General features: G+C 42.7%; 1 protein-coding gene across 1 annotated transcript in view; it reads right to left on the reverse strand.

Moving 5' to 3' along the window:
- The window catches only part of cacna1c (calcium channel, voltage-dependent, L type, alpha 1C subunit), a 205,541-nt gene that overhangs the window by 6,560 nt on the left and 184,878 nt on the right, over window positions 1-14,103 (reverse strand). Inside the window, exons 35-45 of the mRNA XM_078281956.1 lie at window positions 12,265-12,354; window positions 8,637-8,774; window positions 6,840-6,905; window positions 6,329-6,420; window positions 4,292-4,454; window positions 3,630-3,757; window positions 3,130-3,226; window positions 2,320-2,422; window positions 2,013-2,114; window positions 1,604-1,731; window positions 949-1,089 (exon numbers count right to left, since the gene is read on the reverse strand). Coding sequence (XP_078138082.1) covers window positions 949-1,089; window positions 1,604-1,731; window positions 2,013-2,114; window positions 2,320-2,422; window positions 3,130-3,226; window positions 3,630-3,757; window positions 4,292-4,454; window positions 6,329-6,420; window positions 6,840-6,905; window positions 8,637-8,774; window positions 12,265-12,354 — 1,248 coding nt within the window. The remainder of the gene's footprint in view (window positions 1-948; window positions 1,090-1,603; window positions 1,732-2,012; window positions 2,115-2,319; window positions 2,423-3,129; window positions 3,227-3,629; window positions 3,758-4,291; window positions 4,455-6,328; window positions 6,421-6,839; window positions 6,906-8,636; window positions 8,775-12,264; window positions 12,355-14,103) is intronic.

Raw genomic sequence — 14,103 nt, forward strand, 5'->3', positions numbered from 1 at the left:
TGAGAAAGAAGGATAGTAGAAAAAATAGAAAAATACTCAATTAGAAACAATGATGTTTAAGTTAAATTATCGTTAGCTTGCTATACTCCAACAAGCAGACAAAACTACTACTATCATATTCACCTGTAGCAACAACAAAACTTTGCTCAGCCAAGATGAAAATGTAGAGTGCAAAGCAAAGGGCTTGGTGTCAGAAGCCCAGGAGGGGTCACAGGACGTCCTCTACATGGGAGCAGACTGAATATGACTGAATGGGACCCAATGAATCTGACACAGCAAATCAGACATCAAATCTGAGTGTAAAATCTCTCTATTTTGGTGAATAATGACAGCTGGCTAGGTGACAGATTACTACACTTACACCCTTTTTTCATCTCTAACTGTTACAAACTAAATTACAAATGGTAACCTCCCATATTAGTTGGTCCCTGGTCCCATTGAGTTATTTACATTTAGCTAATGGTGATGAAAATCCACCTTCATTTTTCTTTTTTATAGTGTGCAGGCTTCTGATCCGTTTTTAACTGAGGACTTGCTTATTAAGATTATTAAGACAAAACATGACACGAGTGTTTGTAGCAATGATGGCGATAATGGCAGGCTGGTAACTTACCCACTCAGCAAAGGAGTACGAGAGGTTGTGTGTGTGTGTGTGTGTGTGTGTGTAGTTTCTGTCAGAAGCTTACAGTTATCAGGTGTATACAAAAAAACATACAGCCAATCAATTATCAAAATTATGTGCAGTATCTGTAGTGACAGGTAGCCAGGCTGTGTGGTGGAAATGAGGCTTTTCGTGACGTTAAATGTCCTTTGAATCTCTGCGTATGTGCACATGCAGGCATGTAAGTGCACAGTACGTCATGGAGCAATGATGGGGCTTCAAGCTGGATGCTGATCATCTCTCTCTCTCTCTCTCTGGAGAGGTGTGTGAGGGTGTGTGTATCCGACCTTTACCCTGAAGATATCGTCCTCTGATGCGGCCGATACAGGCTCCTTCAGGCCTTTATCCAGCTCCTCCTCCACAGTCAGGTCTCCTGAGATGGCCCTCCGGATCTCTGGACCGATGTCATGGAGTGTCCGCAGGCCCGCCTACACACAGAGCAAAACATGCATAAACACACATGTGCAAATTGTACACATTTTTTAACAGTGTGTGAAAACCCTGATGAGCTGCACTGATCATGGGCTAATATGGTGGCTGTCAAATTTGTTTGTCAAAACCCCTGAAACAATGAATCTGGACTCACACAATGTTTATCTTTTTATAGTTTTGTCTACAATTCACTTAATCATTAGAAGAAGCTTTGATTCTGCAAAGTATTTCAAAGGGCCAAAAAACGCATGGCCTTATGAATATAGATTTGTTTGACATTACTTATATCATCTTGTGATCCATTAAATTCAGCTTGCAAATCCTCAAAATGATTTTGCAACCCCAAGTCCAAGATGTGTGTGTTTGAACCAAATTGATTTCAAAAGGTATATCAGTGTTTTGTCTGTCCTTTTTTGATGACAAATGAACTTAAACGAATATGTACAGATTTATGATTCATGTAAAAAATAGAATGTGTGTGTGTGTGTGTGTGTGTGTGTGTGTGTGTACCTGCAGAGAGAGAGCAGTCTTGGGGGGCACCTTGGCCACAAGCCCCTGTTCTTTCCTCTTCTTAAACTTGCGGAAATATTCCTGGATGAGGAAGGTGGCGTAGAACTTCCCGACTGTTACCTCATCATCTAGAGGAGATAAAAAAAACATGTAATCAAGATAGGTGGATGCTGAAAGTTGGCTTGCTATTCTGCAGAAAAACTGCTGCAAAATCCTACATTTTTAGTCGTAATAACAAAATCTCCATGAAATCATGGAGGGACTGGTAACTGCTCGAGTATGGTCAGTGAAAGACTACCTACTGAAATCTCTTGCACTTGTTTATTATTTGACTACTAGTGATTGTAAGATTCACAACCTGCCTGATTTGTGATATTATGATTGAACATGTGTTGTAAAAACCACTTACCACCAGCAGGGGGCACTACTTGATCCAGGAGTTTCATGCTGGTTCTCTTCCAGATCTTCTTCACTATTGCCCTCAGTTCCTCATTTGCCTGCTCCAGGTTACCTACACACACACACACACACACACACATACTTAGGATCAACATAGCAGACACACTCGCATACACTTATACACACAGCCAGGCCAGTGTGCAGGCTATAGTATGAGTGCGCATTGTGTATCTGTGTGAGAGAGAGTCTAGTGTGTATGTGTGTGTATGTGTATGTGTGTGTGTGTGTGTGTGTGTGTGAGTGAGTGTGTGTGTTACCTTCGGTCTTGATCCTGAGTGCGGTTCTGACCAGGGCGAACAGTGTGGCGTTGAACATTACCGTTCCATCGCTGTTCAGAGGCATGTTCATCGACACCAGACGCTGGAGGGGAGAGCACACACACACACACACACACACACACACACACACACACACAGTGACACATAAATATATATGATATTTAGAATTAAGCATGAGTAATATTACTTGTGAGCAGCCGGTCAGGTTGCTGGTGTTACTATGTGTCTTTCTGTTTGTGTAACACCACTAGTTGCTCCAGCTAGCAAACACTTTGCTGAAAATGAGCAGGCAATAGAACCACAATATCATCGCAATTGGTCTGAATGAAGACTAACAGGGGACAACAGGGGAGGGAATTACTGTCAAAGCCTAAATAAGTACAAATTTCTCTCTCTCCACACAAAATCTGTTGTCCATGTACCACTGGAGTCAGTATGCACTTGGCAAATAAATTCTGATTCTGGTTCTGAATAAAAAAAGCACTGGAATACATTCTGAATACTTATATAAGCAGTGTCTATTGTCACTGGGTCTGTTTGAGTGTCTGGCAAAATGATTCAAGCGCACCTCAGCAATTCAAAAGTTTTTGAAATCCTATTCAAATGTATTTTTTCCCACTTGGCTCTGTGGACTGCAGACACTGTTAGGTTGTGTGTGTGACTGTGTGTGTGCATGTGTTTTTGTAGCTATGAGAGTGTGTGTGTGTGTGTGTGTGTGTGTGTGTGTGTGTGTGTGTGTGTGTGTGTGTGTGTGTATGTGTGTGTGTGTGTGTGTGTGTGTGTGTGTACCTTGCAGGCCACCCTGTGCGGACAGAGCTTTCCAAAGCCGAGGGGGGGCTGGATTCTCCTTAGCAGAGTCACCACATCCAGGTGCTTTATCCTCCCCCTGGAAACAACACAGACATTACACTGATTCTGAATCCAACCACTGGAGAGGAAAGAGGGATTATACTGATGACATGCTTTGTCATTCTTTGCAGACTTAAACCCAAACTGCCAACTCAGTTAGAAATACAAGTGGTGAGTTGTGGCTTTTGCGATGCGAGAGTGATCTATCACACTTTGTGGTGAATTCCTACAACACAATCCACATGCATCCCCTTTATCAGCCGTTTTTGAATACCAACAGCTTTTTTCTGAAGCAAAACCAGTACAGTACATTTAGCTAAATTTGCTACCTAGGATCTGATTGGTCCCTAATTTTCTGACCTAAGCTAGCATTCAAATGCTATCCTTTCATATCTATGAGTCAGTCATTTGATACATCTAGTGAGTTTGCGAGGACTTACTTGGCCTCTGGGTCGTATTCAGCCCAGATCCTCTTGAACTCGTCTAGATGATGCGGCCCCAGGATCGACCAATCACGCGTCAGGTAGTCAAAGTTGTCCATGATGACGGCCACAAACAGGTTGATGATCTGAGGAGAATCAGGGTTGGGAAGGTCAATTTCTAAATGTCATCCGTTATAGATTACCTGCTTAAAATTTTAACCAATAACATCATGCGCTGGATTACTCAAACTCAGAAATGCAATGAGATTAGTTTCAGTGACTTTTGAATGACTTTGCTTTGATTACTCTAAAATCTATTGAATATACCATTAAATTCACTATTTATTCCAATTTACCAACTCCTACAACCACTTACCATGATGCGTAAGAAAAATAACAATTATCAAGGTCCATGAACTCCTTTTAAACTGTTTGATACCTTTTTCAATTTTTTTCCAGAAAGTGTCTGCAGTATGATTGTTATTATTTTTTCAGTCATTGTAATTAATTACCAATATTTGTGATCCTATTACTGTAATCTCGTTAAATATAATCCCTCTCTCTCTCTCTCCACTCACCAGAAAGGCACAGAGCATGTAGAAGCTGACTGATCCCTCTCTCGCTCGCTCTCTCTCTCTCTCTCTCTCTCTCTCTATGTTTCTATCTGTCTCTCCACTCACCAGAAAGGCACAGAGCATGTAGAAGCTGACAAAGTAAATGATAGCGAACTGGCTGCCACAGTCCTCGGTGGATGAGCTGTTCTCATTGGTCGATCCTTTCTCACACGGCCGCATGGGCGCGCACGCCAGCATGATCTCCTGCCACGCCTCACCTGTTGCACACCTGATAGACAGACACGTGCGCGCGTGCACACACACACACACACACACACACACACACACACACAAATACGCACATACATCGACGTACATATGCATGCAAAGACGCGCATATTGAGATGCACAAAAGACACGTATAGAGGCACGCATAGATGTGTGCATCGACACACCATGGAGTCATGTGTGCATGAACACACACACAGATGCATGGATGTGTGCACGTATGCACAGATGCATACAAATACGTAGTGACACACACATGCATGTGTAGACCCGCACACGCACATAGATACACATACACATAAGCAGACACATGAAGACAAATATACACACATAAACGCACGCACGCACGCGCACACACACACACACACACACACACACACACACACACACACACACACACAGGTGTTAGAGTCTGAACATCCTACAGAGCAATAAAAAGCAGGGATTGCAGGGTTAATAGCATCAGAACTGTCTCATCGTACACTGTTGGCTGAATTTACATAGCAACAGCAAAAACAATGTGACTTAATATCTGATTTTGTGGTACTGAGTAGATCAAAGCCTTGTCTAAACTATAGTCATCTTCCATTCTGAATACTTCCATACTATTGAGCATGCTACCTCTGTGGTTGCTGTTTTGCCTTATGGTCACTTTTGATGGGTTTTGCTGTTACTTTTTGATTAGGTGTTGATGGTTGACATATGGTCTGCTGGACATATTTGTATTGACTTTAAATTGCTGAGACTGAGGGCATGTTCCTCTAAGCGAAGTATGGAGTATCCAAGTGTGCTGGTTCTCTGAATGGAAGCCTGCTGTTTTATATTCCATGAAGGGGTCAGCCCATAGAAATAGAATGGATAGAAACGACCCTCTGTGGTTTATTATGGTAATCTGCTTACAGGTACAATAAGATGACCTCCATAGAATTTTGATAATCATAATCATCATTGGTAGTGAAATGTGTGGACAGCACATGATGCCCATTCTATCCTTTCAGTTTCTGCAGATCAGTTTTTGTCCCCTGCATGGAATCTTACCATCATCAAAACCACACAGGACAGAGAGGATTCTGGGACTGGATCCAGGCAATTTAAAAGAATAATGTTTTGTCAGTGGAGTCCCACAACTGTGCAGAAGATATCCTCCTCATTGGACCAGAATATTTGGCAGTAAATCAGTGTAAAATAAGTGTAAAACCTCAACGTCTTTGACAAATAATAACAACTGACTAACAAGTACTTTACAGAGGTGTAGACAAACAGAGTCTGGCTGCTGTTAAAGGAAAAATCCTTTCACAGCTGCTAAGTAACTGGTGATTGTGTGGCAGATCTTTTGGATGCTCACCAGCTTATTATGGTGATGTTATGGAGGGCATTGCTAAATATTTACAACCAGTGGCAGCAACATGGTGCCCATAGCACAAACTGGCAAAATGCTTTCATCATTGACTCTGCAGTAACTATTTGCTGCAATTCAGTTAACAGAGGTGGTTGAAAAACATCTACAGCTATCCTCGCATTTAGTTTATCAAATTCTCAGTGATAACCTTGAATATCAGAAGGGCCTTTTGCGGAGTAAATGGGAGAGAAAAAGTATAAAGTTATTGTTGGCAATGTGACATTAGAGAAAACAATGATGATGAGAAGAAAGAGAGGAAAAGAAGAGCATGATAATGATTGTGCAAAGAGAAGAGAGTCAGGGTGAAAGGGTCATGATCAGAAAAAGTGATTTTGAACTTATGAACAGAGGGAAAATAGAGGGAAGAGATTACGAGGAATGGGAAGGAGGAGGAAGAAGAGGGACTGAAAGAAACGAAAGGGGGAAAAGCACAAAATAATGGCGATGACGATGAGGAGTGCAGTGCCCTTCCTCACCTGAAGAGCAGCAGCACCGCCTGAGGAAACGTCTGGAAGTTGTTGTTCCTGTTGATCTGCGTGTTGTCCCGCAGCGCTATCTTACCAAACATCTGTACAGGAGGGGAGGAAGTGGTCACAGCACACAGGATATGAGGTCAGCATTGACGGGAGAAGGCGATTGCTCTCTGGGCCAATCAGAGTGAGAGGCCGGCTGTCCCCAACCAATCAAAACAAAGTGTCTTCCACTCATCATCAGTGATACAAACCATACAACAGCTAGTGGGAGAGAGAGAAACACACAGAGAGAGAGAAAGAAGAGAGACAGAGAAAAAGACTGGAACAAAGTGACAGCACAAACTAGAGAACGGAGAAAAGTGTAGGAGAAGAAGACGAAGAGACCGAACAGGAACTCTGGATGACAAGACTCCAGGAGGACAGACACAGGATGGAGGCTGGCTGGAGGAGAGAGGGGGAGAGAGAAAAACAAACACAGAGGGAGGGAGGGAGAAGAGGGGAGAGGGCAGCTTACCTGCATCCCGATGACAGCGTATATGAAGAATAGCATCACTATAAGCAGAGCTACGTAGGGCAGAGCCTGAAGGGGAGAGAGACACATCAGTAACAGGTCAACCATCACCCTGCACCAAGGTTACGGTCAATTCACTTTCATTCAAATCCAACATTTACGGAATTATTCTAAATGATTTTATTGTTGAACAAGTTTGATGAAGGTTTAGTTCTGCAAATTCTGAACGTTTAAGTTTTTTGAACATTTGAGGTACTCCGTCTACTTCCTGGAACTGTATGAAGTGAAAGTGAACTGATCCGTAACCCTGTGCGGCACAACACCAAAAACAAACCCGAACCAATCATCTGACTTTAGAGTGAAAAAGCTCAGTAAAATAGAAGCCGCTCTCTGAGCTTAGCCGGGAGACCAGTCCTAGCCGATATAAACTAAGACCCAAACACGCCCAGCAAAGCTATTTCTTCATTTAAAAGACCTGGGCCGTTGCGTAGAACTGGGCTCCTGGCTAACATTACCCCTGTGCCTGGGAGAGCAGGGCCAAGTCATGACAAATGCCACTGTCTGAGTTGAAAAATTGAGTTGAAAAGGTAGAGGAGAAGTTCAAATTTATCACCCACTGGCGAGTTGGGTCAAGATAAAAGAAAAAGTAAGAACAAAACAGAAGCAAAGATATGAAGAATTGTTATGCCCTACTGCTTAAAACTGGCTGTTGATGCAGTTAATGTATGTGTGGCCACTGCTGACTCTTGGATGGACTCATCTGTGCCATAACACCATGAGCCTGGTAGCAGTTGTACCATTCTTGATATAGCCAATTCCAATGACAGTAAACATGAAGTGGCCCATCTCAGCTAACACAGGAGAGAGAACAGATTATTTTATTCTCCCAAAACGTTCTATCAAATGATTTCCTTTTTTGGTGGAGTGCTTTGTTAAATTGATCTATGTCTTAACCCGCCTACAGGGAATGGTGAGCTCTTAAGGGTTAGTAGTAGGGTGTTGGAGAGAGAGGGAGAGAAGAAGAAGAAGAGGAGAGAGAAGAAGAGGCGAAGAAGCAGAGAGAGAATAGAAGAAGAGAGGAGTGGAGGGAAGAGGAGAAGAGAAATTGCTGATGGAAGGTTTTTGAGTCCCTGCCTGTGACCCTACATCCCTCCCTAACACTACAGCGAATCTCCTAAACCCCCCCTCCGTCACCTCACACCGTCCCTCTGTTTTCTCTCCTTCGCCATCATTCTTAAAGTTCTGATTGGACAAGACAGTCAGACGTCACGCCCCTCTGACTGTCCGCACCAATGGGAGATGGAGAAGAGGAGGGAGGAGGCAAGGAAAGGAAGGGCGGCTTCTGAGACTCCACCAGGCTGGATTTACACAAGAACAAGGAAATTAGATAGTTTTAACCCCCACGTGACCCCCATATTAATAAATATGGAAAAAAAACAAAACACTTCTAATCGGTGTTAATTAATGACCTAATTACCTGGTTGAGTGATGTTGTATGGTCACAAAATCATTTAATCAATTAATATGAAATATAATATTAAATTTTAATAATTGCAAATGGAAAATTAACTCGTTGAATCAAGATGGCAACTCAGGAGCAAATGAATTTGGGATCACAAAATATATAGAAAAATGAAGCTGCATGGGGTTAAAAGAAAAATCCAGTTTAAAATAAAACCCCCAAACAAAAGCTGCGATCTGGGTCACGCTGGGCTTAAAGCTCCACTTTCCTCTGCCATCTCCATCCCGTGTAAACCCGACCCCCCTGCTCTAGCATGTTGTGTCCGTTTCTCCCCTCACTTGGAAGGATTTGATGAAGGTCCACAGCAGGGTCCGAATCCCTTCCCCGCGAGACAGCAGCTTCACCAGCCTCATCACGCGGAACAGCCGGAAGAAGGTGATGGAGATCCTGGCGTTCTCTTCAGAGTTCTGCAGTCCCTTTTGGTGGGGTTTGGTGTTTTTAAAAAAAACACACAGGACGCATGGGGAGACATGCATACGGGTAGGGTGGGGACACACACACACACACACACACGCACGCACGCACGCACACACACACACACGCACACACATATACACACACACAGGATGCAAGGGGAACGTAGACATGGGTAGGCAGACACACACATACACACAGATACAGACATCCACACATACAGTCACACACACACACACACACACACACACACAAGTATAGACGAACACACATAAGCGCACATGCACACACAGATACACACATACACCAATGGGTGGATGTAAACACACACACACACAAACACACAAACACACAGACGTAAAAGAAACGCAGACGTACAAATAATAACACACATACACCGCATTCATATGCATATTCCCACCCACACATAGGTGTGGATGTAAACAGGCATAACACACACACACACACACACATATACAGGCACGCGCACACATACACACGCACACACACACACACACACACACACACACACACACGGTTAATAAATGGAAAGCTGCGTCCTACAAAGTCCCATCAAAATCAACTGACATAAGAGATTTGGGAGAGAATCGGGCAATCACGCTAATTTTAGCGGCTTCATGGAAAAATCACTTGGCAGCAAACAGATCGGCAACAACCTTGGCAACAAAACACCCATCACCTCTCTGAATACACCTGCTTCAGTCACTTTTCCTGATACACAGTGGGTAAATACAACCATGCAATCTGAATGCGTTCAAACCATGGTGGTAGTTCCCATGAGAGACAGGTAGTCATACTTCATTAAAAATAGAACTGGTTGCTATGCTAATTTGTGTAGTAGTAAGAGAGCTACTTCTAATCTTTCTCCTATTTTTCAGCTATAATCTTGAGAGTCTTCTTTACTGTGATTACAGGTATTTAAATCATGGCACTCTGCTGTTCCTCATACCTCGCCACAACACTGTCATGCCCATTATCACAGTAAAGGCCCTCTTGGGTGTTATTTCTATATTCTGCAATGTGATTGGACAAACAGGCACTCTAAACATGCTTTAGCAGCCCCTACAGTACATGTAGTTGTGTTATTCTGCACTAGTCTGGACTCAAATAATCATAATAATAGCCACAGACTAGTGGGCTGGTGAGATTTCCATCCATGGAGGTAATCTCTTTCATAAAAACACTGACAATAATTCACAACAGATACAGTAGTAAAATCCTAGCCCATAGAAAGATTCCTGTTGAGATAAATAATGCAGGGAAGCTAATTGTTTTTCTGTCACGGAGCACCTGGCCACCAGGAGGAACAATCTAAAGGTGACATTCAGGAGATAAGGATATTACTGTCCAGAGCAAGCACCCCCAGGTGAAAACACAATGTTTCTGTGGGTGGCAGATCCCTTCATCTTTAGCTTCTGGTTAATATGATCTTCTAGAAACCGCCTTCACCCCGGCAGTCCTTGTATTTGCAGAACCTGTTGCAGTGATAACACAGTGTTTTGCTTCACCAAGTAATCAATAATTTGGTGTGCCTTGGAAATTCTGTTTTTTCAGATGTGCCTTAGCAAGTACAAGGTTGCAATGCACCATAACTTTCTACCTTTCTGTTGTCTCATCCATCTATGAAGTGGCCATCCACAGTAAACTCAATGATGAAATATTCAGCCATGTAGTTGAGTGCTTTCCAATACAGATTTATTTATTTATGCCGCTGCTCATTCTCCAGGACAAAAAGGCTAAAAAAACAAAGGCAACAACAGCATTTGGCAAACAGCTTAAGATATGGCACAGTTTATACAACTGAGGCTCCAGTGTATTACTCACACAGCTGAATCAGTGTTGGCACTATTTGAAAACCATTCAGGCATTCTTTCTGTTGAAGATTGCTGTGCTGAAATCTAATAGCCACAGACTAGCAGATTGGTAAAATTTCAATCTCTTTCCTTTCATATTCCACCAATACCATCAACAACTAAAGTTACGACAGCAACAATAACAGTGATAGAGAACCAAGAAGCACCAAGATATAGGTAATAAACAAAACCCATCAACATCTAAGTACACACTACCACACAAATATATAATAGAATGCGTAAAATAAACTTGACCAAATACAAACACAGCATTTTTGCCATAACAATTTAAACATAAATCTTAACAGTGCCATACCATAACAGTCTACACACTATACCAATTAAAAGTGTCCCAGAAACACAAAATCAATCTTTCTGCCCATGAATCTGTTTGTCGCCATATGTGTGTTTTTCCAGGAAGCCGTCACTTCTTTATGCTAATCCCACAGAGAACACAGTGTGCTCCTAAAAAGGACTTGTCATTCTCCACACATCTTACTGTAGTTTGGGATAACAGATATCAAATGTTACTTTTCAACAAAATATATGTTAGAGATGTGCTAGCAGGCATATTTGAAGAGCTCATGTCTAAAATGCTCTATAAATATTAGAAGTTTGGAAAAAAAACATCACATCCAGTTCTTCATTCAATATCTCTAAGATACAGGTGAGCCAGTTTGTAAAAGTGTTGTCAAAGAACTTCATTTATCCTTTGAAAAGTACCATGATTTGTATTAATTTTGTGTCTCATGTTCCATATAGTGGACATTCAATTTTGTTGTGTTGACAAGTAACCCAAGATATGAGTTGTCCCAAACTACACTGATGGACATGTTGAAAAATGACACATCCTTTTTAAGAGTGTAGATCAAATTTCTGTACTGCATGTAATACCACAACTGGACCACAGTGGGAACCATTGTACCATTGAGAGAGAGAGAGTGGCAGTGAGCGGGAGAGATAGAGAGACAGAGGAAGAGAGTGAGAGAGAGAGACAGAGAGAGAGTGAGAGATGAAGGATAGTTTAAATTATTCAGAGAGACACCGAAACAGACAGACAGACAGACAGATTCATCAGTAGATAGATAGATAGATAGATAGATAGATAGTAAACAGGCAGGCCAGTGGAGAAGTGGAGGACAGGGAGACAGTGTGATAGCGTGACCATGATGGCTTGCACCAATGACGAAGCACTGAAGAGACCACACCCAGAGAATCAAATAAGGGAAGGGGGAGCAAGTTGCAAGCCATGTGGGGTGGGGGTGGGGGTGGGGGCGGTGGTCGGGGCTGCGGGCGCCATGGCAACGACAATAGCCACTCACAAAAAGTCACAAGACTCCAGTTATACTACGCCTGCACGATATGGTGTCCTTCACCATACACACACATATACATACACATATAAAACTGCAAACGACAACTACGAATACGTAATTTCAAGCATGCTGCAGAAGATGAGAGTGACAGCGGGGAGGAGAGATGACAGATGAACGAATGATTAGCCAAAAGGTTTGGATCATACCATGGATGGCGTGGTACGAGGAGGGATGGAGAGGTTGAGGGATGGAGGGACGGTGGAGGAGGAGGGGAGGCGGACGAGGTTACCGTCGGGGCGTACCATTGGTCTTACCACAGGGGGGTGAGAGGAGGAAGAGGAGGAGGAGGAGGACGAAGAGGAGGAGGACGAGGACGAGGAGGAGTCAGCTGGCTTTAAGGAAAGGCAACAAAGATCAGCACTAGAGCAGCGCCTCGGTGTGTGTGTGTGTCACTGAACATGTATGTGTGTGTGTGTTTTAGTGTTTATGTACATGTGTGTGTGAATGTGGGTAGAGGTGTGTGTAGTGAGAATTTTGCACTAGCCCGGACTAAAAATAACCACCAGGCTAGCGACTGTTCAATCTCTGATCAACTGTCGCATGGTTGGAAGGTGGAAAAAATAATTTAATCTGGGCCAGGAGGGGGAATTCTATATGATATTACTGTATATAAATATATATGTATAGACTGGCTTCATTCCCTGTGAGGGCCACAATATCAGGTAAGTCATCCCACAAGAGGCTGAAGTTTCCCATATCAGAATACTAGAATATTAAAACATATAGGAGCTGTAGGATATTGGGATATTTCCGCTCAACGCCTTGAGGGCCAAAATAATGAATGATGGTCCGGGTCAGCCAGAAGAGGGGGGGGGGGGAGGAGTTGACTGTGCATGTGTGTGCTGTGTGAGCCTATAGATGTGTGTGCATAATGTGTGTATGTGTGTGTGTGTGTGTGTGTGTGTGTGGTGGAGGGTAGAGGGGCGCCTCTGTAGCTATCTCTGTCTTTCTGCCAGCTGAAGCTACAGTACAGTAACAGTGTTTAAAGCTTTGGTTACAGTTGGGCTGGGTTTACCAAATGCATCTCGGCGTTAAAGGACACTGCCTGTTTTTTATATGTGCCATTCAGGTTGTTCTTTGACCTGACAGTAGTCTGAGATCCAAGTGAAACTGGAATGCGTGGCTTGGGCCTTTTATTTCTTTAACCAAATGTCTGTTATTACTTTCACCAAGTGTTATGCAACAGCTGCGCAGCCCTATGATCTCAATTAATGTTGTTTGTGGTTCATGGTGATTACCGATGAACCAAACCAAATTACATTTCAGTTTCATCTACTCTCAGGCCAAAGAGGCATCAGAATGTCACATAAAAAAAAGACAGGAATTGCCTCATAAGATCATCTCAGTTCCACTAGTATATAATCCAATGGACGAAGATGATTTTAGATCTAGGATGCTTTTGGGAAATCTTAAACCCGTAAGAATTGAGTGACACTGAAAAGCACACAGGTAGTATGCCACATAGGGAGACACTCACTGGTCATCCCAGGTATTGCAACATTTTAGACAGCTGAGAGCAATAGATTAACTTTAAATTTAATCTATGACTCAGGAACTGTTCAGTCTGCTGTGGTGTGGGCCCTGTTAAAATACCTTACCACAATATGAATGCACCGTTACTCCCATTCATTCCCTTGAATAAGACTGAACTGACGTAGCATGATTAGTGGCAGTAACAGCTAAGATTAGCTTGAGAGGTAGGCTAGTAGGAAGGAAGGAAGGAGAGAAAGAAGGAAGGAAGCGTGAAGGAAGTGAAAGAGATAAAAGGAACGGGGAGAATGAAGAAAAGGAAAGAAGGCATTAGTATATAAAAGATGGAAGGAAGGAAGTAATGGAGGTAGGAAGAAAAGATAAAATAATAAAAGAAGAAAGGAATTAGAAGGAATGAGGGAAAGAATGAAGGAAAGAAACAGGGAAGGAAGGAAGGAAGGAAGGAAGGAAGGAAGCATTTAAAGGTATCCCAACAGGGCCATACACACACCTGTATGATTACACACAGTAAGGGTGAACATGGGTACTATTTTACTACGGGGGTACTATTTTACTACAGGGGGAACTTTTTTTCTTACTACAGGGGTACT

This window comes from Centroberyx gerrardi, chromosome 24 (genome assembly GCF_048128805.1).
Source record: "Centroberyx gerrardi isolate f3 chromosome 24, fCenGer3.hap1.cur.20231027, whole genome shotgun sequence".
NCBI classification, from domain to species: Eukaryota; Metazoa; Chordata; class Actinopteri; order Beryciformes; family Berycidae; genus Centroberyx; species Centroberyx gerrardi.